At 42.4% G+C, this 24,438-nt stretch overlaps 1 protein-coding gene across 1 annotated transcript in view; it reads right to left on the reverse strand.

The window, feature by feature from the left end:
• Window positions 1–17,581: 17,581 nt before the first annotated feature.
• The window catches only part of C3H6orf118 (chromosome 3 C6orf118 homolog), a 78,266-nt gene continuing 71,409 nt past the window's right edge, over window positions 17,582–24,438 (reverse strand). Inside the window, exons 9-10 of the mRNA XM_075200683.1 lie at window positions 19,771–19,832; window positions 17,582–18,419 (exon numbers count right to left, since the gene is read on the reverse strand). Coding sequence (XP_075056784.1) covers window positions 18,371–18,419; window positions 19,771–19,832 — 111 coding nt within the window. The 3' untranslated portion in view covers window positions 17,582–18,370. The remainder of the gene's footprint in view (window positions 18,420–19,770; window positions 19,833–24,438) is intronic.

The following is a 24,438-nucleotide window of genomic DNA, read 5'->3' on the forward strand; positions in this document are numbered from 1 at the left end:
TTGCAACGCACACTTCCGGAATGCTTGTTTCCGGTACGCTTACTTCCGCTGAACACGTGTTTTTCCTTACACTCACTTCCGCTGTGCGTTCGCTGCTCTGCCACGTGTTACCTTCCATTTGCCACGATTTTAAACAATGATTATGTGCATTTCTCACTTTCGTTGACTTAATCAACCGTACTTTATCTTTTACGGTATTTAGCACCTCTGCATTAAAACTCCCTGTTGTTGGGAAAGGCCTATGACAATCTTTGGTCATTTCGACCCACGTGTCACAATACACAGTTGCGTATGCACCATATTTTGCACACATGAGAAATCTTGCTGACTCAATAAGACCTTCCTTAGGCAGTAAATTGGTAATCTCTAGCGTATGCCTAGCACCCATGTTGCACAATATACTTTCTACCCGGAACACAGACACACCGCAATGCTCTGTTCCTTCCGGCCAAATGTGAAACACAGACACACCGCAATGCTCTGTTCTTTCCACTAAATAATTTCAACTCTGTTGCTATACTCACCGCTAGAGATATATAATGCTCGGTGAACGTATTTCCTTTAGCCGCGTTCACTCGCTTTTCTCGCCCCTGGCGAGGATCCCTAATACAGAAATATCACTGTGGGCCCCAAGGGCTATCAGCTCCTCGATAGCCTGGCTCAACCACAAAAATCTGCTGAGTTTATTATCGCTGGGAGCGCAAGTTAATACAATCAACCTGCCTTTCCAGTATAATTCCTCCTAGCTGCTTCACCAATTCGCACTAACGGTGCGATCGGATCGCACTGCCTACCAATACTAATTATTAGCAAACCTTGCGATCTATTGGTAGCGCTTTGCGAAAACCCTGTTTTCGCATTCGGTATACCTGCCCTGTATACCGTCCTTCAGTTGGGCAATCCGCCTCGTCAGACAGCAACTGAGCACAATCCACAACAAAACAGTGTATCTACGTTACAACATCACACACTATACACCTTTTCTGCGCAGAAAATCAAAAGTTCCCAACAACAGTAATAATACCTCAGAGGCTTTCACAAGTAATTATACTATACACGTATAATAACTATCAAAACGATTGTTTAACCACGTGGCAAGTCTACCGGAAGTTCGCGTACGCACAGCAGGAAATACACATACGCTAAGCAATGCAATACAGTTAAAACGCACAATGACAGAAAAAAGAAACAGTTTTCTCTTTTGTCCCTAGGTTCTAGTTAGCGTGCCCTAGATAATGCAATACGGACATTCGGTTTCACAACACAGAGTAAAATTCAGGTTTTGAACACAATGCGTTCTTACCCGTTTATGACGCGTCTCCACCCTTTGTTGAGGAACCGAAATCCGTTGGTCTTGCGTATCATCGGCAACGAAACCTCCAAAGCTCACGAGCCCCCAAATTATTAAAGTAATTTAAATGTTTTAAAATAAGCATTGCCCAATCAATTGAATGTGTGTCCAAAGCACAAAGTGATTTATTTCTAACAGATGTAAATAGTCAACAATTCAATACATTATTATATCATGATAAAGTACAGTACAGCACAGCCAATACCAAAAGATAAGTACATACCAAATGCAATCGCTTGCGCACGCTGCGCAATCACCGGACCCGATGGACAATATTCTGTATAGACCATTGTGTCAGAGTTGACTGAGGCCCCAGTGAGATGCAGCTAATATATATACAGTCAGTGTTTCATTGTGAACAATAGAGATGACGTAGATTGTTTCTATAGGTCCAGACGTTGGGTGGGTCCAGGCCAGACAGGTAATAGGTTGATTCAATCTAAGGAATCCAAAGGTGGGGGTCTTCTCTCCAGGGGGTCTGCTCCTTTTCATAGCCAGTATCATACAAAGGTTTTACTCTCTAATATCAATAACTAAAGTATGCAATGTGCGATCTCTTCGCCGACTGCACCGGACAGCTGCTGATGATTAGGGCTTCAATATGATATCAGGCATGACACCTTTCCTATTACCTAAACCTTTAATAACACTACAATGTACATATAATCAACATATATATATATATATGTATATATATATAGACTAATAATAAACTGAATACTATCTGCTCCTGAATTACGGTGTAACAGAACCAATATGAAATTATATAAATAACTAACTGTTGTAATGCGAGTGTGTGCGTGCGTATTTTACCGTGCGAACGCACCACGTCACGTAACACGTGGCGTACGCTTCGCAATACGCACGGCAAACCAATATTAAACCAATATACTTTCGTTCATCCAATTATACGACTTCAACAGCCTCTCTCTGTCCCCTTCAGACTCTCTCTGTCCCCTTCAGCCTCTCTGTGTCTCCCTTCAGCCTCTCTGTGTCTCCCTTCAGTGCCTCTCTGTCCCCTTCAGTCTCTCTGTCCCCCTTCAGCCTCTCTGTGTCTCCCTTCAGCCTCTCTGTGTTTACCTTCAGTGCCTCTCTGTCCCCTTCAGCCTGTCTGTGTCTCCCTTCAGCGTCTCTCTGTCCCCCTTCAGCGCCTCTGTGTCCCCCTTCAGTGCCTCCCTTCAGCCTGTCTGTGTCTCCCTTCAGCCTGTCTGTGTCTCCCTTCAGCCCCTCTCAGTGCCCCCTTTACTTCCTTTACTTACCTGCTTTCCTGGACGTCTTCTCTGCTGCTCCTTCTCACTAAGGCTGATGGACATGATGACGTCACGCCCGGCAGTCAGTGAGGAGGAGGATCCGGCGCTGGATGATGGGTAAGTTTTTTTTTTTTTTTTTCTTTTTTCGTTTTTTTTCTAGGGCGATCGCGGCACCCGTGACAGCTCCGCGGCACCCCAGGGAGCCACGGCGCACAGTTTGGGAACCGCCGGTCTATACCATACTTGCCAACATTTCACTTTTTTTTCCGGGAGCTGCTAGTAGGAGGTAGGTGGGTAGGGGGCGGGGCCCGGAAAATTGCGTCATTTTAGCCCCGCCCCATTACGTAATGACGCAAACGCCACGATTCCCGGTGAATCGCAGCGTTTAAACCGTATTCTGCCCACTTCTGGGCAGATCAGGGAGATTGCCACACTCTCTCGGGAGTCCGGGAGACTCTCGCAAACTGCGGGAGTCTCCTGGACATTCCGGGAGAGTTGGCAAGTATGGTCTATACTGGTCCAGTTTTTGCAGTTCCTAGCTGCAGCCTTTTGCCATTACTTGTATGTACTCCATAGAATTGTTACCAAGTATTTAATTTTGTGCTTCAGAAGCTTGTTACAAAGTATTAGTCTGTGCTAGAAAAACTTTGTTGCCAGATATTCGATCTTGTGATAAAAAAAAATTGCTTTATCCTAAGCTCCAGGGACCTTGTTTAATCCCTATTTAGAGACCTATTTGTATTTTATCCTGTGCTCAGATTTTATATTGATTTAACCTGCTACTGTTAGCTGACAACTCACGTTACTACTCTCAACATTCAGGAACAACTTTTCCAGTCTGCTGCTACAGTGTTATCCTGCTTCTGATTATACATAGTGGGCCTGATTCATTGAGGAAAGTACAGCAAAAAAAAAAGTAACTTTGAACCTTGGCAAAATCATGTATTAGAGAGGGAGGTAAATTTAAAATGTTAGGACAGATTTTTAGTTTGGATAGAGCATGCCCTAGATCAACATTTAATGTCAGTGTAAAAATAAAGTAATCAAGTATTTGCGTCCTACATAAAAAAACAGCCAGTATTTTTCTTGTGTGCAAAATAATAAACTCATTTGCACCCCTTGCATTGCAACATGGTTTTGCCAAGGTTCAAAGTTACTCATTTTTTTGCTTTACTTTCCTTAATAAATCAGACCCACTGTGCATATTGTCCTGGCTGTATTTTGTGATCGTCATTCAGACTGGGCTTCCACTGCACCATTTAAACTTGTGTTACTGTTGTATTTTGTTTTTGGAAGTAGGCTTCATATGATGTTCTTCTGAATTCAAAAGGAACTTTTATCAAAGAGGGTAAGAGGAAGGGAGGTGAGAGGGATCAGTAAATCAAGTATGTGGGTCAATCGTAGTCACTGTGAGTTTGTCTCAGAGTGTGTGTGTGTGTGTGTGTGTGTGTGTGTGTGTGTGTGTGTGTTTGTGTTGTTTCATTGATTTTAATAACAATTTAAAAAAAATCAGTCACATCCGAGGCTAATAATAACAGAGTGGTTACTGAATATGTTAAAAAACTACTAAAACCCACATGAGCCATGCTATACCCATTATGTAGCTTACACCAAGAAAGAAAAAGTAGGGGAAAAGCTGCATGTTGCACATTATCCCACATTATTAAAAAGTATGTCTGATTATGTTTCATGGTATATTGTGCTTACAGCTGTGCTACGGCACAGTAAACTTGAATGTAATGTATGTCTGTTTTTTGCATCTTCATACAAAATTAGGTTACTGGGTTATTTTTAATAAAAATAAAGAATTTTCCTTCTAAATTAAATGTCCTCAGAAGCCATGACAGTCATGAAGCAATGACCATCCTGCTGCTTTGCAAAGATTTTCTGTTGAAGCCTGTGCTCTGTGAGCCTGTGAAATAACTTCTTTAATCCATGTTGCAGGTGTTTTGTTTATTTTGGAAGGAGCTTGACCTTGCCTTGGACCTTCAGGAAGTACAAAGAGTGTCTGTTTTTCTGACATACATTGTTCTGGAGAGATACACAGATATTGATCTGGCAAGATCTAATGTATGCAATTTTTCCTTTTCATTAGATAGCTCTGGAAACAGGACTAGAAGTACAACTTCTTGATTGTCATGAAACTTGTATCATTACACTACTTTAGGTAAGACAGTAGGATGTGTTCATAGAACCACTTTATCTCTTTGCATGTTCAAAAATGGTTCTTTGTACCACAGAGCCTGCAGTTCTATTGGCTGTGAAGATACCGGGTTTATCTGGCCCAGTGCTACCCACTTCACGCTGACTGGCCACCCACGGGTGCCTTTCTATGCCATGGAAGTCTACCCAGTACCTTCTAGGATTCGTATGGTCACTCAGGCAAAATGCAGTTATAAAAATACAACAGTATATTTATTGTCATACAAACAACACTAGAATCTTATGTACACACAGTAAATAAATGCCGGGCAGATTTACCACTTTATCTGTCCCTTACCCCAATAGCTTAAGGAATTATAGTCACCTGCTGTCCAGACTTCACGACCCATGGATCCCTCTCAGTTGCATATATAGACTCTAGTTAGAAAACAACAATTCAAAACTAGTAGATCTTGCACCTTCATGAATTGAATCCCAAAATGAACAGCGTTCCCCCCCTGGAGTTGTTCCTTATAGCTCAGGTCTAATTTCCACAGTCTTTCCTCTTTCTGGGCAAACCCCTGGGTCTATTCTTCTTAACCATTGGCCAGTGCCAGACTAAGGGGTTTGGACAGGGCAGTGAAGATGAGCTGTCCTTTCACAGAAGCCCCCTGCTGGGATGCAGACAGAACATCTGGACTAGTCCTAAGGAGAACAATTGATGCTAATTGGCTTCCCCTACTCCCAAGGATAAGGTAACAGTGAGTCTATCCTAAAATTACCCCCTTACACTACTTTGTGATGTCACCAGGTCCCCAGCTGTTCCATGCTTCCTGTAGAGGAAGGAGGGGAGAATGAATGTATTGTGGACACCACCTGATCTTTACCCATAACCCTCCTGGCTTCAGCTTAAGGACAATGAATAACATTACTGCAAGGCATCAATATAAAATACACAATATACATATGTACACTGAACTACAATGTCCCCTTAGCCACATGTTATTGTACAATGCAATTGTAGTCTGGTGAGCTGGGGAACAAAAGCATGGGCTATAAAAAGTACTATAATCCACATTATGTGAGAAATGAGACACTGAATGCTCACAGGGTTATCACACTCATTTCGTCACATTGGCTATTAATAATATTACTTTGAGTGTGAGCCATTTGAGTGAAACTTTGTTTATGGATTCAATGATCAGATCGTTTGATATTAATCTTGTGGCCAACACATTTAATGTATGAAGGGAAAGGCCTTCTGAAAAAAATCAAATATCTGAGGTATGCTAGCAACTAGTGCATTGTTAATCTTGAACTTCACAAACATATACATTTTTAGCAAACTCTATAGTATGCTAAGGAAGAAATCTTCTTTTTTTGTATGTAGTAGAACTTCAAACACATTGTCAGCTATACCTTCACTCTTCAACAGTAACCACTCAATCTCCACACCATCAAAGATAGACTCTGTATTTGGGTGAAAAACTGGCCCTGATGCAGAAGGTCTGGCTGAATTCATAAGGCCCTGATTGTTCCAACAGCATCTCCCATGCTACTGTGAACCATAGTCTGAGGCAAAAATGAAAGAATTGCTATTACTTCCATTGCTTCTCTCTTTATTATCTTCTGTGTAAGTGCAATTAGAGAGAGAGGAAAGAATTCATACCCTAGTTTGAACGTTCAATGCTATTATAGAGCATAGCTGTTGTTATGCAAGCCGAATATTTTTACTTTGGCATGTTACCATCAAATTTAACTTTGAGGCCCCAAACTTCTGTTATTTGCTGAAATACTTTACTGCTATGTGCCCATTCTCCTGAATGGATCAGATACTGACTGAGATAATGTCACTTTATTGTCCTTTCCCACTATGTGAAGTGCTGAAAAGAACTTTAGAACTTTCAGGATGTTTGCATATAATCTTTTCTTTTGATACCTTACACCCTGTATTACACTTGTGTTCAGACGAGCACCCAGCCTTTAGAGCTTAAAAATGCTGTAAACCACAGTCAATTCTGGTTCTGAAAGAGGGTAGTTCTTGTTACGAGCCGCAGCGGTGCCCAGCCGCCGCGACTCACTCACCCGCGTCCCGGCCGTCGCTATGGCGACCGGGACGTCACTTCTGGCCATAACCCGGCCGTTGCCGGGGCAACTAGGAGACGCTTCAGCGCTGCGTCCCGGCAATAAGAGGAGGCCGGGCGCAGCGTTCATTCTACAGCCTGTGGGCTAATTAATATGGGCTGATTATGGGAGGCAATTACAGGCATTAGCCTGCAACTGTGCAGGCCAGGGGCAAGCCCTGATTGGCTCTGCTGGTTACTGCTTTATGAACCTGCAGGAGTGTGTTCAACCTGTGATTGGTTCAGCTGGGTATTTAAGGCAATGAGGTCTGCTGCCTCATTGCCGGTTATAGTTCTGTATCCAGTCTGTTAGCCTGCTCCCTGCTTGTTCCTGTCTATTGGACCCTGTTACTGCTTACCCGTGTATGACCCTTGGCTTGAATTTGGTCCGTGCTTGTGAATCTCGTGACCCTGACCTCTGGCTTGAATACTTACCTCCCTGTCTGCTTGTGACCTCTGACCTCAGCTTGTTCCTTGATACCGTTGTCTGCTGCCGGCCTCTGACCTCTGCTTGGACTCCACTCCGCTGGCCTGGGTTCTCCCTAGCCGGTGCACACTTCACGACCCTCTGCCAGTCTGCAGCCCAGTCTGTCCCCACCATCAGGGGCTCCAGTGAATACCTGACTGGTAGAGTAGACTCCAGGTTGTGTTGTGCCGGCTAGCGGGGTTCCTAACTTTATAACCGGCCCACATACTGAGACAAGCTGTGATGGATGGAAGCGGATCCACACCGTCTCCGGCGCAAGCCTTGGCAAATCATGTTGAATCCTTGTACCAGATGGTCCAGGGATTGGCTGAGCGATTGTCCGTTCAGGAAGAACATGCAAAAACCTCGCAGTCCAATCCTGAATTCACCTGTGAACCCAAAATGAATTTACCGGACCGGTTCTCTGGAAATAGGTCCCAGTTCCGGAATTTCAGGGAGAGCTGCAAGCTCTATTTCCATTTGAGACCCCGCGCTTCCGGTTCAGAGCAGCAAAGGGTCGGGATTATCATTTCCCTTCTACAGGGTGACCCCTAGTCCTGGGCTTTTTCCTTACCGCAGACCAGTCCCGCCATGCAGTCTGTAGACGCTTTCTTCAAGGCATTAGGTCTACTATATGATGACCCGGACCGCATGGCTTCCGCTGAAGCTCATCTACGGGCCTTGAAACAAGACCGGTGGTCGGCGGAGGAATACTGCGCTGAATTTCGTAGATGGTCACCTGATAGTGGATGGAATGACCCCGCTTTACGTAGTCAGTTCCGTCTAGGCCTGACGGAACAGATTAAGGACTCTTTGGTGCAATTCCCGACTCCTACCTCATTGGAGGATCTGATGCACCTCGCCATTAAAATTGACAGAAGAATTAAGGAACGCAAGTCTGAGAAGGAGGCATCTTCTCTTCCATCTGCCTTGATTCCTGCTTTTACAGATGATGAGGAGCCTATGCAACTTGGAGCATATCGTCTCTCCTCTGAGGAAAAAGACAGGAGGCGATCACAATATTATGTATTAATATTATTATCTCTATTGCGGCACTAAGGGCCACTTATCCCGTTCCTGCCCTAATAAGCCGGGAAAAGAGCATGCCTAGGGAATGAGGGGAAACTTCACCTAGGTCTGCAAATCAATTCCCCGAAAAATGCTGTATTAATCCCTGCCCAGCTCACCTTCAGTGCTCGCGCTATGGACCTGTCGGCCTTCATCGATAGTGTAGCTGCAGGTAATTTCCTTGACATCGGGTTTGCCCGCTCTGCCGGAATTTCGATGGTCGAACTCAAATCCGCTATTACTGTCTGTGGGTTAGATGGAACTCCGTTGCCTGGGGGCAAAATTTCCTGGGAGACCCCAACACTAAAATTGAAGGTTGGTGCTCTTCATTCAGAGTCAATAAATTTCTTCCTGATCGATTGTTCGTCGGTTCCTTTGATCTTGGGCCACCAATGGCTTTCCTGTCATAACACTGTCATAGACTGGGTAAAAGGAGAGATTGTCCAGTGGAGTACTTATTGTACACAGTCTTGCTTGTCACTGCCTCCGCGTATGGTTCAGCCTATTCCGGAGCGGCTTCCCTCACAGTATCATGAGTTCTGGGACGTGTTCTCCAAGAAGGCTGCTGATACCTTACCGCCACATCGTGACTTTGACTGTGCCATCGAACTTATTCCTGGTTCCAAGTTACCTAAGGGGCGTTTGTATTTCCTTTCTGCTCCAGAAACAAAATCCATGCAGGAATATATCGATGAAAACCTGGAGAAAGGCTTTATTAGGCCATCTAAATCTCCCGTAGGAGCAGGATGCTTCTTTGTATCAAAAAAGGATGGAGGGTTAAGACCCTGTATAGACTACCGGGGATTGAATCTTATCACAATTAAAAACACCTATCCCCTTCCGCTCATCTCAGTATTTTTTGATCAGTTAAGAGGAGCTACTGTCTTCACTAAAATCGACCTTCGTGGAGCGTATAATCTCATCCGTATCAAAGAAGGAGATGAGTGGAAGTCGGCTTTCAATAAGCACTCTGGCCCCTACGAGTATCTGGTCATGCCGTTTGGCCTCAGCAATGCGCCTGCAGTGTTCCAGGACTTGATCAACGAGGTTCTCCGAGACTTCCTGGGTTGTTTTGTGGTCATCTATTTAGATGATATCCTCATCTATTCCAAATCTTTGCTCGCACATCAGACTCACGTCAAACAAGTCTTACGAAAATTGCGAGAAAACCACCTCTACGCCAAGCTGGAAAAGTGTGAGTTTTAGGTTACGTAATCTCTTCTGAGGGATTTTCTATTCATCCAACAAAGGTCCAGGCTATTGTGGATTGGGTACAACCCAACAATCTAAAGGCGGTACAGAGGTTTCTGGGCTTCTCCAATTATTATCGAAGGTTCATTTACAACTTCGCTGACATTGTGGCTCCCATTGTCGCTTTGACCCGTAAAGGAATGGACCCAACTAATTGGTCGTCCCAAGCAGTAGCCTCATTCGAAAGCCTGAAAAAGGCCTTTATCTCCGCTGAGGTCTTAAACATCCAGATCCAGCTTAGGCATTTGTTCTTGAGGTCGACGCCTCGGACGTCGGGGCCGGCGCCAACCTATCACAGAAGGATCCTCATACTAATCGTCTACACCCATGTGCCTATTTCTCCCGTCAGTTCTCTTCAGCGGAAGCCAACTACGACGTCGGTAATAGAGAACTATTGGCAATCAAGTGGGCCTTCGAGGAGTGGCGGCATTGGTTGGGGGGTGCTTCACATCAGATCTCTGTCATTACCGAACACAAGAACTTGCAATATATACAGTCAGCCAAGCGTTTAAACCCTAGACAGGCCTGATGGGCATTTTTCTTTACCCGGTTTAATTTCCTGATCACCTACAGACCAGGTTCCAAGAATGTCCGGGCAGATGCTCTGTCCAGGAGTTTCCTGGCCACCATGTTGCAGTTACCAACCCGGAGCCTATTATTCCTCCTTCCGTAATCCATGCCAGGTTAACCCAAGATCTAAGTGTGTCACACTTCAGAGATTCCAGAGATTAGCCCCAGATGCTACTCCGGAGCAATGACTCTTTGTTCCAGTCCACTTAAGAAAGACGGTTCTTGCGGAAGCACATTGCAGTAGGGCTGCTGGGCACCCTGGAATTTACAAGACGCTAGAAATCCTTTCCCGCACGGTCTGGTGGCCATCCATGTCTGCCGACGTCAAGAGTCATGTCCTCTCATGTGAGATTTGTGCTAGAAACAAAGTTCCTAGGATCCGTCCAGTAGGCCAATTAGTTCCTTTGGCCCCTCCTGCGAAACCATGGACTCACTTGTCTATGAACTTTATAGTGGATTTACCACCTTCTGCAGGACACAACAGGATTTGGGTCGTGGTAGACCGGTTCAGCAAAATGTCACATTTCATTCCGTTAACCAAACTGCCTTCTGCTCGGGATTTGGCTCTCTTTTTTCATTCAACATATTTTCAGGCTCCATGGACTCCCTACTGACATCGTCTCTGATCGGGGTTCTCAGTTTATAGCGCAATTCTGGAGATCCTTCTGTACCCTTCTCGGAATCAAGGTCAGTTTATCATCCGCATACCACCCTCAGTCAAATGGGCAAACTGAAAGGGTTAACCAGTCCCTAGAAAAGTTTCTACGATGCTACACATCGGAGTTCCAGGATAATTGGTCTTCCTTGTTACCCTGGGCGGAATTTGCCTGTAATAATTCCTAACAGAAAATAGAGAGAAGGAAACTTCTTGAGAAAGACTGATTACAGTTGAAACTCGTTGGTAGAGTGGACAACAGATGGACTGGGAACCCTCTCTCGTGATCTTACATCATTGTCAGAAAATGCTGTGGTTAGGAGCTCCGGAACATCGTTAACTATCCATGCGCTTTTCTTTCAATTATCCGGTACGGGTAACCACATCCCCTGTTGTATTTGTATTAAATTTTAAAACGTAGTACACTAGATGTCTTTATTTTTCTTTTAATGTGGTGTCCGAGACATGTGGGAGATTGCTGAAGTACTCTGATTGTTACCATATGTGAAAAGCGGGCGGACAAGATCAGGTCTCCTCTGCTACGGGAACACGGGCTTATACTAATTGTAAGTCTATTTCTAATTGCGGGGATTGGATATCCTGAAGTTGTGAAGCTTTTACGTTTTATATGGCAATCAACATTACCTAAAAAGAAGATATTGGTTCCTTATTATATGTTAGAGTGGGAACGGATAGCGCAAAAAGTTTCCTTCTCTCTATTTTCTGTTAGAATTATCTAAAACCTCTGTACGGTTTTTTGAAGGTTACTTTTTTGCTGCAATTCATGAGGCGCTGTATATAATAATTTTTCTATATTCTATACTATATACTTTTGTACTGTAATAATTCCTGTCACGCATCTACTAAAATCTCTCCGTTCTTCTGCAATTATGGTTTTCACCCCAGATCTAACTCCCTGTATTCACTCCAGTCCGTTGGTATCCAGGAGATCCGCTCCACTGCAAGAGATCTCAGAGTTATCTGGAAGAAAGTACACATCATTGAGACAAGCCTCACTTGTGGCAAAAAAAAATTCAGACCGACATCGTACCACCTGCTCCCTTAAGGTTGGCCAGAAAGTGTGGCTGTCTACAAAAAATATCAGGCTCAGACAGCCTTGCAAGAAGTTGGGTCCTAAGTTCATCGGGCCGTTTCCTATCATCAAACAGGTGAACCCCGTCGCATTTAGGTTAAAAATTCCGGGCTCGTTGAGAATTCCCAACACATTTCATTGTTCTCTGTTGAAGCCGGTACTATATCCTGGTCAAGCCCAGTCTTCAAGTGTGCCTGGGAGAGGTTCCAGTGGGCCACAAAAATTTGTGATTCAAAAGGTCCTTGATTCTAAAAAAGTTCAAGGACAGGCGCATTTCCTTGTACAATGGAGGAATCGCGGATTGGAAGAGCGAACTTGGGTTCCGTGGAGACAACTCCATGCCCCAAAGAAACTGAAGGAGTTCTTCAAAAAATTCCCTAGAAAACCTGGATGTCGGGGTCCCTCAACCCCTCCTCAAGGGGGGGGTACTGTTACGAGCCGTGGCGGTGCCCAGCCGCCGCGACTCACTCACCCGCGTCCCGGCCGTCGCTATGGCGACCGGGACGTCACTTCTGGCCATAACCCGGCCGTTGCCGGGGCAACTAGGAGACGCTTCAGTGCTGCGTCCCGGCAATAAGAGGAGGCCGGGCGCAGCGTTCATTCTACAGCCTGTGGGCTAATTAATATGGGCTGATTATGGGAGGCAATTACAGGCATTAGCCTGCAACTGTGCAGGCCAGGGGCAAGCCCTGATTGGCTCTGCTGGTTACTGCTTTATGAACCTGCAGGAGTGTGTTCAACCTGTGATTGGTTCAGCTGGGTATTTAAGGCAATGAGGTCTGCTGCCTCATTGCCGGTTATAGTTCTGTATCCAGTCTGTTAGCCTGCTCCCTGCTTGTTCCTGTCTATTGGACCCTGTTACTGCTTACCCGTGTATGACCCTTGGCTTGAATTTGGTCCGTGCTTGTGAATCTCGTGACCCTGACCTCTGGCTTAAATACTTACCTCCCTGTCTGCTTGTGACCTCTGACCTCAGCTTGTTCCTTGATACCGTTGTCTGCTGCCGGCCTCTGACCTCTGCTTGGACTCCACTCCGCTGGCCTGGGTTCTCCCTAGCCGGTGCACACTTCATGACCCTCTGCCAGTCTGCAGCCCAGTCTGTCCCCACCATCAGGGGCTCCAGTGAATACCTGACTGGTAGAGTAGACTCCAGGTTGTGTTGTGCCGGCTAGCGGGGTTCCTAACAGTTCTCTTTTCTTTATAGATGGATTCTGCCCCCAATCCAGAGTTGGTGCTCTGTGCAAAGCTTAGATGTTGATTAGAAATTCTGGATTGTGATGCCATTGTAGAGTACCTCTAGTTGTATATTCCGTGTGGGCCAGTTCGCCCATGAGAGAATACCTATGGTTTAGGCGAACATTCCTAAGAGCCTGAGGCATTCCCTCACTGAAGACTTCTGTTGAGAGAAGCAAATTCTTGAATATTTTGGATTCTCTCTTGTAACACTAATATTTGTGTCTATTGCTGTATTTATATTCACAGTAATTGCAGCTGTTGAGGTGGCACGAGGTGACACTTGCTGAATTTTATGATCTAGATATGTTTCTGTAAACTTAAAATGACCTTGAATGTCTTGGCTTTTTTCACTGTGGTCTGACTTTCCTATTATCAGAATATTGTTCAGAAACAGCAACACTGCAATTTTGTGTTTCCTGAGACCGGCCATCAGGATCACCAGAACATTTTTTAATGTTCTGGGAGATGTGGAGAGGCCAAATGGTAGAGGTGAAAACCAGAAATGGCTTCCCATACTGAAGAATCTGAGGAAATGATGATGTTGAGGTGCGATTGGAATGTGAAGGTAGACATCCTGTAAATCTAATGATGTCAACAAATTTCTTCTACGGATCTGAAAATGGACTTTACAGATTCCATGCAGAAATGTTTTCCTAATTGAGTCTCCTGACTACTTCTTTACCAGAAAGCATTCAAAGTAAAAGCCTGTCCCCTATTTATTGTATGTGCTAGACAATTTATAAGTTTGTAGACTGCTACATAATGATTCTAATTGCACCAGAGATTTTGGGCTCCATTATTTTACATTTTTCATCTCTGAAATTCAATTTTCTACCGATTTACAATGTTCTGGACCTTGCAGTCCCGTGTAGTAAATATTTATGCTTCCACATATCATGAACTCCTGAGCCACCAGGTTTCTAGGATCTTAGATCATAGTCATTCTGGATTTCTTAGTTGTCTTCCTTTAATCTCATGAAAGGAGATAAAGGGCTGCTTAGTTCTTAGACTGCTAATCTAACCATAGACATAGCCAGAGGGCTCATCTGGCCCTCACTGTGAAAGCTACACTTCTAGCTGAAAGTACAATTGTATCCAGTGATGCCTGACAGAAAGTCAATTCCTTCTCTTATAATCTCATATATTTAGCAAGTATTGTTTACATACTTTACCTGACTGTCCCCATATATATTGTCCATCCAGTGTCTGATTTCCCCAGAAATAGAAGCTATGTCTCCTCCTGATTTAATTGTTGTACCTTTGGCATCATGCTATTTTTAAAAAATATTTTCCTATCCATTGGATCTTTGAATAGAATAGTATAGTAGTTTTTATGGTTAAGCAAGCTACAGTAGAATCCATTTTTACTAAATTCCATATAGTAGTCTCATCTTCCTGAAAGGGATACATACTGCTTAATCCTTTTTATATTATATTGGGATGAATTGGAGAAACATTCTTTATCCAGCAATTCTTTAATACATCTGTGTACTATGAATGGACTGTATTTATGCTATTTATCTCATAAAAGGCACCCTGAAAGGTGGATTGAGATGGTGTATTCTGTAGAAAATACTTTTTTTAAAATCTTTCTTTATTTTTAATACATAGCAGCCTGTATCCTTTGACAACAGAAATAAGAGCACATTATACATGTGATTATACTAAACAAGTAGTATTGTTATAAATAATAAACCCTGTCTGAAACAGAATCAACAGTTTATTCTCCATTCTTAAAGTATACAATAGATGAAACAGACTATAATTAAAACAAAACTTAAATCCTTTACTGGGTAAAAAGTATCATGTGTTGCGAAAAGCTGGGGCTACTTTGTATTAATTGGAGGAGTTGATATGAGTAAAAATAGGAGTATTGGTTCGTTGTCTCTTCAGTTACCATCACTAATTTGTTTATATAAATACTAATCAATTGGACTCCAATAACTTCGTAATGCTATTTTGCGTCACACTGTCTAATTCTTCTATATATAACCCATAGCTCCTCTGGAGGAAATCTCGCTCCCTGGCCGCTTCCTTCACTTCAAATGTATCCTCTCCACCTACAGTTCCGCCCTATCCCTCACCAAACAATCCTTCTTTAAGTCCCTTTAAGTCCCTCATTTCCTCTCCATCCTCCAATCCCTGGCACCTCTTTGCAATGTTTACCCCCCCCCCCCCTGGCCTCCTATCCCCCTCTCCTTCCCTGCTGAGTTTGCCTACTTTTTCTCCTTCGAAATTGAGGCTATCAGACTCGTCATCTCTGCTTTGGATAATTCTCCTGCTACCTCATTGCTCTGCCTTCCTCTAACAACCAACTCTGGTGTTCCTTCCGCGCTACCCTGGGTAAAGAAATTAATTCCCTCATTCTTTCCTCTCCCCCTTCTCTACCTGCCACCTGGATCCCTTCTCCAATCACCTCAACTCAACTCACTCAACTCTTCTGCCTGGTCTTATATTGCACACCTCCTTGACCTTCTCCAATTCAGTTTACGCCTCCTCCACTATACTGAAACCAACCTGGCCAAATTTACCAATGACCTTCTCTCAGCTAAATTCAAGGATCACATCTCCTTGCTCATCCTACTGGACCTTTTCATGGCCTTTGACATGGTTGACCACCCCCTCCTGTTGTTGACCCTTCTTTTACTCGGGTTGTCTGGCTATGTTCTCGCTTGGTTATTCTCCTATCTCACGAAATGCTCCTTCTTTGTTTCCATTTCTGGTTCACCTCCGCTCCCCCACTGCCCTCCCTGTTGGAGTTCCTTAAGGCTCAGTTCTTGGATCTCTACTCTTTTTGCTATACACTACCTCCTTGGGTGATCTCATCACCTCTTTCAGTGTCCAATATTACCTTTACGCTGATTACCTTCAACTATACATCTCTTCTCCTGATATTTCCACCCCCATCCTGTCTCATGTCTCTGACTGACTTTCCACCATCTTCTCTGGATGTCTTCATGTTTTCCCAAAACTAGCATTGGCAAAAATTAGCTCATTGTCCTTCCTCCTTCCAGATCTTCATCTCTCTATCACTGTTAACACCACCATCTATTCTGTTCTCAGACTCTGCTGCCTTACTCAACTTTTAAGATACAGAAAAAAAATACAACAAAGGACAGTTCGAGTTACACTATACTATATAACTCCTGGGGGTGCCAACTTTTTTTTGTCTCTACTCAGCAAATTAATGATTAACCCCTCCATGTGAGCTGTCATGGAGTCTGAAAAGGAAATGAGTGTGTGTGGTTTTTTTTCTTAGATTAAAACTTGTTTATTACATGGAATAGCAGTTTAAGTAACAGATACTAGAAGTCAACTCTGGGTTTCATGATCTGTATAAAATAATTTTAATTGGTCCCAGAACTCTTTGGTGGCTTAAAATAACCCTATAAAATGCATGGTTTTCAGCACATATATTACCTGCCATCATAATAGGAAGCTTTAAAGCTGCTATACAGTGTTCAGTATCTTTGTTTCAGCAACTACTCAATATTGTCAGGAGCTGACTGGAAAAGCAGCATGGGAAGAGGGAGGGGCAGACATAAGAAGCATAAATTATGTATTTACTTGTTTGTATGTGTATGCGCAGCTTTGCAATTTTCGTATAGTCTATGCATTCTCTATGTATTTGCCTATGTTCTATTAAAGTAATTATATCGTTTTCAAATAAGCATTGCCCAAGCGATTGTATTGTGTTTCTAACGCACAGAGTGATTTATTTTAGCAGATGTAAATAGTCAACAATTCAATACATTATTATATTATGATACAGTACAGTACAGCCAATACCTAAAGATAAATACATACCAATGCTATCGCATAAGCTCACTGCGCACCCACGGGACCCGGTGGACAGTATATCTGTTAGAATACTGTGTCAGAGTTGACTGAGAGCCAGGGGGTGTGCAGCTATGATTATATACAGTACAGTGTTACACTTGAACAATAGAGATGACGTAGATTGTTTCTATAGGTCCAGACGGTGGGTGGGTCCAGGGCAAACAGGTCATAGGCTGATTCAATCTAAGGAATCCAAAGGTGGTGGTCGTCTCTCCAGGGGGTCTGCTCCTTTCATAGCCAGCATCATACAAAAGGTTTATTCCCTAATATCAATAACTAAAGTATGCAATGTGCGATCTCTTCGCCGACTGCACCGGACAGCTGCTGATGAATAGGGTTTTAGTATGATACCAGACATGCCACCTTTCCCACAACCTGAACCATATATATCACTGAAGTGTACGTATAATCATTATATATATATTTATATATATATACTACTAATAAACCAAATATCTGCTCATAAATTACAGTGTGACGAAATCAATATGAATATGAATTATATAAATAACTAAATGTTGTAATGCTAATGTGTGCGTGCGTATTTTACCGTGCGATTGCATCACGCCACGCGTTACGTGGCGTATGCTTCGCAATCGCACGGCAAACCAATATTAAACCAATATACTTTCGTTCATCCAATTATACGACTTTGACAGTTCTTTCTCTATGCACGGGCTTGTACTTGTTTTATCCTCACAGAGTTCTAGCCAGGGGCAGACTGGGCTGGGGGGCAGGGGAGCATCTGCCCCCTGGGCCAGTCTCATAGTGTGCTACCTTGGGCTGGGTCACCTGCATTTTTTTCCTTTAAAATAGGCTGCTGAGTTGAGTCTTCCCCCCAGGCTAAGATTTGCCAGCCCTCCCCTGGTTCTAGCCTCTACCTCATTCCATGTGTATGCATCCTTGTAGCCTTTCTGATAAATCTCTTACTAAGCACAAATACAAAGAAAGAGAGACACATGAGCTTGGTTCAAATGACTGTACCTCAGAAAAAGGGACAGTGTTGGGACTGTAGATATGGAAGTTCTTATGTTTTCTAGATACTTGCAATTATGTTACCCCAAATTTCAGTAAGACTGTTTCAAACATAAATTTATAGAATATTTGGACCCTAATTTCGTTTTTACCAATTTTGTATATCACACATCTTTAAAAATTTCCACTTTTTAACAGTAGTTGAAACCTGGACATTTAATGTGTTTGTATATGTCTGTTTGCCAGGGAAACACAATGCGGAATAATTCTGGATACATGTGTATGGTACATGCTATGTTTTAAATAGTAATGAAAAATCTTAGTATGAATTGTAGGAGCTGCAAGCTGCCTCATAATTCTTCAGCTTTCAAGAAGGATTCCTTCAGGTTTTTAATTTTCCTAGAAGAAAAAGAAAATGTCTATGTTCTTTAATAAAGCATAAATCAGTTCACTGTATATCTATACAAATAAGTGTGATGGTAACAAGGGGCAAGCTGGGCAGGGTGGCATCTGTCCCCCGGGCCGATCACATAGTGGGCTGCCTTAGGCTGGGTCAACTGCTTTTTTTTTCCTTTAAAATGTTTCTAATAGGCTGCAGAGTCAAGTCTCCCCAGGCTAAAATTTCCCAGCCCTCCCCTGAAGTTAACTGACACAAATAAATGCTTAATTCAAACAGTGAAATGTCATTGGAAGACTAGCTTATGGCTGGTAACCATTGATCACTATTGCATATTATGCTCAGTGGTGTTGATTTACTACAGGCGTAACTTTTTACAAGCTTTTTTATTTCTTGTTAACTTCCACAATATACAATCGTGTTTGGGGCAAAAAATGCCTAATGCCCCCCTCCCCCGTTATCTTCACTCGATTATACAGGATGGATGTGGAAAAGGATTAAATAAAATCTAGATATTATATAGAATTATATATATTGTAATGTGATGCACTACTGCATATTTTACATGTTAAATAACTTAAAATATGCATGCTACAGAAAAGCAACAAAAAAGTGCAAAAATGACACATATTAATATTAGTAGATCTGATTTGTTTGATTTACATCACTTTAGGTGAGGGCGGATATACTTTTCTTTTGGGGGGAGGAGAGGGTTCCGGATTCTAACAATATTGTATTGTAAGATAAGAAGGTGTATCTAGATAATGTTGAGTGTTTACAAACTACCACACTAATATATACTGAATACAAATATGTTATTATATATTTATATAGACAAAGTCACTAGATTAGTGTTTTATGGTAAGCATATTTCACCTAGGTTCATAACCTACTTGTTTTATAAGCTATAAGCCTGTTGAAAAGCCAGAAAAGGGTCCTGGGTTATGGATGGAGAGAGAGGGCAGGCTCCATCTATTTGTCCCATTAACCGGGACTTCTAAGTTACCAGTTAGTCTGCTGATCATCAGTAGCTGCACCTGAGTGGTGCTGGTAAAATGCTGCAAGGTAACTCAGTCTTTCACTGCCTGGGGACAGGGGCTACAGAGTCTCTGTGAGAGAAAGCATGAGATCTGCCTGTATCTATGAATCTATGATTGTGTGTACTTTGAAATCACTATAAGAGAAGTATATTTTCAAAATAGTTTTTTCAGGTTTGCAGACTGGCCTAAAATTCTTATTGTACGACAAGCTCTGTGCAAGTACGCAAGCCTGGACTTCTGTGTTTACAGATGGCCTGACCTTAAAGTCATCAAGTATTGGCAAAATGTATTTCTAGTAGGATTGCATACTCACTCTTGTTTATCTAATGTCAGCTTCTGTTTTATCAGCAACCTTTTAATTTCATTATCAAGATCCTGGGATGAAAAAAAAAAATGAAAATAAAATATCACTATTTGCATATGTAATACTTCTGTAATATGCTTTAATTGTAGGTCATATAAGTTCCTGGAAAACCACATTAAAAAAAATACACACTAAAGAAAATTGTTGTTTAGTTGAAAAAAATGAGTGTTTTTAATATGCTGCAACATACAATACACTCTACCACCACCAGTAGCCATTTACTCAGGCCTCATGGTCCACATGCCCAATGTGGTATGAAATAGCATACTGTATCTCTACTCTACTGCCTACCCCCCTCCCCCCCATTCTTCAGAACACAGAGCATTGTTAAAAAGACATACAATCTTATTAGTATTCAAGTCTCCAGAGCTAGTCTTCCTCCTGTCCATCAGCTACTTCTGTGCTTCTTACTGACCAGGAGGGCTGAAAAAGAGCCTTGGCACCAGCTGAGGGGCAATAGCTCTGCTCACATATGCTATTTAGCATACTGGGCACCGTACTAGTCTCTTACCTGAGCAAAAGGAGGTGTAATAATAATTTTATTTTAAATTTAAAAAATAGAAGGCAGGTTGTGTTTAAGAATCGTAACTTAAACTTATAAATGGAATTAATTTATGCTTTGCTATATATTAAGTGACACTAAAAAAAAAAAGAAAGGATATCTCAACATTACAGCTTTCTAAAAAGCAGGACAAGTTTACAACTCAGTCTAGAATGATATATACATAAGTGCCAATTTTTATGTATTTTGATGAAAGAGTAAATTATTACATGTAACTATATGTAAACGATATACTCTTTATTTATCATCTTCCTTACACAAAATCTCTCTTAATGTTTATTATTCTACTCTGATACCATTAGTAAATAAAGTCACAGACCACATTATATATTTTTGTAAATAGGTCACAGTTTATTGAAAAATAATACGGTTGTGGTGAAAGCAAATTGTGAGTCAGCTGCGGTAACCCATATGAAGGGAAAAAAAACCTGTAAAACCTCGGAGGTATGTAGCTAATCAGGTCTTTGCCTTAGGAAAAAATCCCTTCAAGCTCTCACTAAAAGTGACAAGTAGCAAAGCCTTGGGTTACTGAGGGTAGGGGTAGGCATACATTTAAGGCAGAAATGATTTGACTGTAGAATAAACTCATTGTGATACCACCATCTAGAACAGTGGTATAATTTGTGCTCTGAATTAAATTCTGTTTATGCAAGCAAGCTGTATTTAATGTGCAGAACCCAACAGAGCCTGAGAGAGGTTATTTAAATCGACTGAAGGCACCATTTATTCCTCTCAGCAAGACACAAAGGTACTGCATCCCCATGAAGTTAGTGAAGTTATAATATGTACTTTCAGCTAAATTACTAACAAGTGTCAAGTGTAGTGAGGAAAGGGCTATACTTGGGCATTATCATGTTGTTATAACACTATCTAATTAATACTGCCTACTATGCTCTCAAACTAGAATTGAGGATAGGGGACTTATCGTTGAAGTAAGACACAAAGTCTTTGGAACCGGGAGTCCTTAGATTGGGTGTGACATAAGTTTGAAAACCGGCTCCCAATAAGGGAGCCACATAGTACGCTCCCTGGCATATGAAGTCAACAATAAAATCTCAGTCCACAGATAACATCCAGTATAGTATTAGTTTCATATACAAGGTATGGCCAGATAGGGGCTACACGAAGAGTGGCGGGTAGTCAAGATAATCCAGCCCTTCTTTGACAATTGTGTCGTACAATAACCCAACATTAAAATTGTTACATGGATAGAAACACTGTGAAGGTCTCAGGGATAAGCCTGTAAACATGGATATTGAATCTTCAAGTATTATAAGGGTGTATACTCACCATCCCTCATTGTGACTGGATCACTTATAAATAACTTATGGTATAAATTTACTTAAAGGAAATAGCACAGGGCGCTCATTTATATAATTTTAAATGTACTTATTTTTGACATTGTGGGTATTTTGGTAAAAGGAATATCTTTATTTATGAGACCAGGAAAATAAATTTGTTTCTTGTTTAACCTTGCTAGATGAAATGCATTATTTCCTAAGGTATATATCTGATAAAATAAGCCTTTGTGGATGGAAGTCTTTAGTGTATTGTGATGTGGGAAAATGGCTTGTTTGGGGTTTGTGGCTTTCTGTGGGAATGTTTATTCTATAGCTGTCTGAAGAAAGGACCCATGTTAATTAGATCTTTTGATGTGTGAGGGTCCACTTGAAGATACAGGAAGGTTTAATTAAGACCTTGCTACTAGATTTCTTGTGCCTAAAAACAAGATGCAGGACATCACAACATTTCTAGAATTTCACAGATAAATGTAAATATTGTTAGCTTTGCAATGCAGGTAAATCCATGTTTGTGTAAACAAAAGGCATCCTGATTCTAAAAATAGCTCAGACCTCAAGGAGGCTGGCTTACCCTTTGAGGCTGTGTTCAAACTGTATAAAAAGCACAGTCTGGAATTGAAAGTTGTTTTTCTGATTTCATCTGACCTTAGGACTGGTACCTCCAATCAGTGTGAGTGTATATAAACAACACTTGCTTCAAAGACCTGCTTGAAAATATCTTCCATGCTGAAAATCCTGTGACCTACAGATTAGACCCAAAATCTAATCCGTTCCCGACTGTTTCTGAGGTTTGGACCCAGCTTTTCCTGTACCACCGCTCTGCCTGCTACCCGGCAGCTCTGTTCAGTGTGATAGGCCAGAGGGGATCCATCCACAGCAACCCTGATCCATAGTAAGAGGTTAGGAGTACTAGTCCAGGTACGCCAGTAACTGGGTACACTCACAGCGTCAGTTACCTAGAAGAAACCTGGTACCAGATGCCGGTAAGGAGTCCAGTGGTGGCAGCATTTGTAAGCCCCTCCTACTGCGGCAAGAGGGCGCATTTGGGATAACAAAAGGGAATAGTGGCAAAGTAAGCCGGTTCAAACAGGGTGGCATAGGCGGTCCATCCTGTTACACTCATAAATTAGCCCAAATCCACGTGAGCACATAAATGGATGACCTTAAATGCCCATCAGAAGCGGTGACTCACGGATTAAGTTATATTATGCTCTGTCAAGGTTAACAGAGTGCTGACAGAACGTGCACAATAAACTTGTATCAACCAATCATTGGGTAACTCATTAATCATGCCTCCATTAGATTTCTATCCACCCCTGGCATTAAAGCTTTCCTAAAATTGTCTTTCCCTTAAATAGAGTTCTGTATAAGTTCACATATAAAATTGTCTGAAAGGCCCCTGTGTGGGTACGGAACGGGGGTGGGTGGGAGAGGACTAAATGGGGCCTGCGTAACAGGGGTTTGGGTAGGCTGCAGACAGGACCTGGTATAAGTTAAATGGGATCATAAATGGATTAATATTTATAAAATTATTATTTTATTTATTTTTAAAGTTGTAAATCACTGCATGTCTGCCTGTGCTTTGGAATATCTTGTGGTGATCGTGGGGGAAGGAAGAGGGGACTACCCGCCGTATCTGCCAGCCTAAAAAAGGTAAAACATAAGTTGGGATAAAGTAAGCATTAAGCAATAAATGTGAAGTAGACAATACTGCTCTATCTGGCCCCTATTTACTAATGTACGCATTGTGTGAAAATTAGTTTTCAATCCTCATCGCATAGATAAGGAATCGGCAAGAGAGACGACTTGTCCAGGTGCAGGTATGTAACAAGGTAGTGTGGCGTGGTATGCGGCTGGCAAGTTGTACCACGATATGGAGAGAAGGCTTGTCCAGGTACAGGTATGTAACAAGGTAGTGTGGCGTGGTATGCGGCTGGCAAGTTGTACCACGATATGGAGAGAAGGCTTGTCCAGGTACAGGTATGTAACAAGGTAGCGTGGAGTGGTCTGCGGCTGGCAAGTTGTACCACAATATGGAGAGAAGGCTTGTCCAGGTGCAGGTATGTAACAAGGTAGCGTGGAGTGGTCTGCGGCTGGCAAGTTGTACCCCGATATGGAGAGAAGGCTTGTCAAGTTGCAGGTATGTAACAAGGTAGCGTGGAGTGGTCTGTGGCTGGCAAGTGTACCACGATATGGAGAGAAGGCTTGTCCAGGCGCAGGTATATTCCACAGCAAACAGAGAGCACGAGTAGAAACCAGAAACACCCTGGAGTCACAAGGAAATGAGAACTAAGAACAGGCAACGGTAATAGAGTAACAGGTGCCTTAAGTAGTGAGAGGTGATTAATTGACCAATGAGACTATGAGCAAGGTTTTAACAGTCCGTGGTTTCTGCACATGCGCAATCCTTGGTCAAGGACGGCCGCACGCAGAACAGGCGCCGGCAAGAGAGAGAGAGAGACCCATGTCCCAAACCAAAGGCACTAACCGTCCGGTGAGTGACACGTAGTTTTGCGGTAAATCCCCTGAAAACGTCCGTTTTCAGGGATTTTTTTTACTAATCCCTCTACCTCATGTGCTCAAAACTATGTTCAAGTGCATAGTGTTTTGAAGTCAGGGTAACAAAAATGTAAATAAAAAGCTTGTACCTTTTTAAAGAAATAAACACCTCTCTAATAAAGGTGAAAATAATAAAAAAAACATAAACTTGCCAACATGCCATTCTACCCAAAATATTTCCAAGCATACCAGCAT

Source organism: Mixophyes fleayi, chromosome 3 (genome assembly GCF_038048845.1).
Source record: "Mixophyes fleayi isolate aMixFle1 chromosome 3, aMixFle1.hap1, whole genome shotgun sequence".
Classification (NCBI taxonomy): Eukaryota; Metazoa; Chordata; class Amphibia; order Anura; family Limnodynastidae; genus Mixophyes; species Mixophyes fleayi.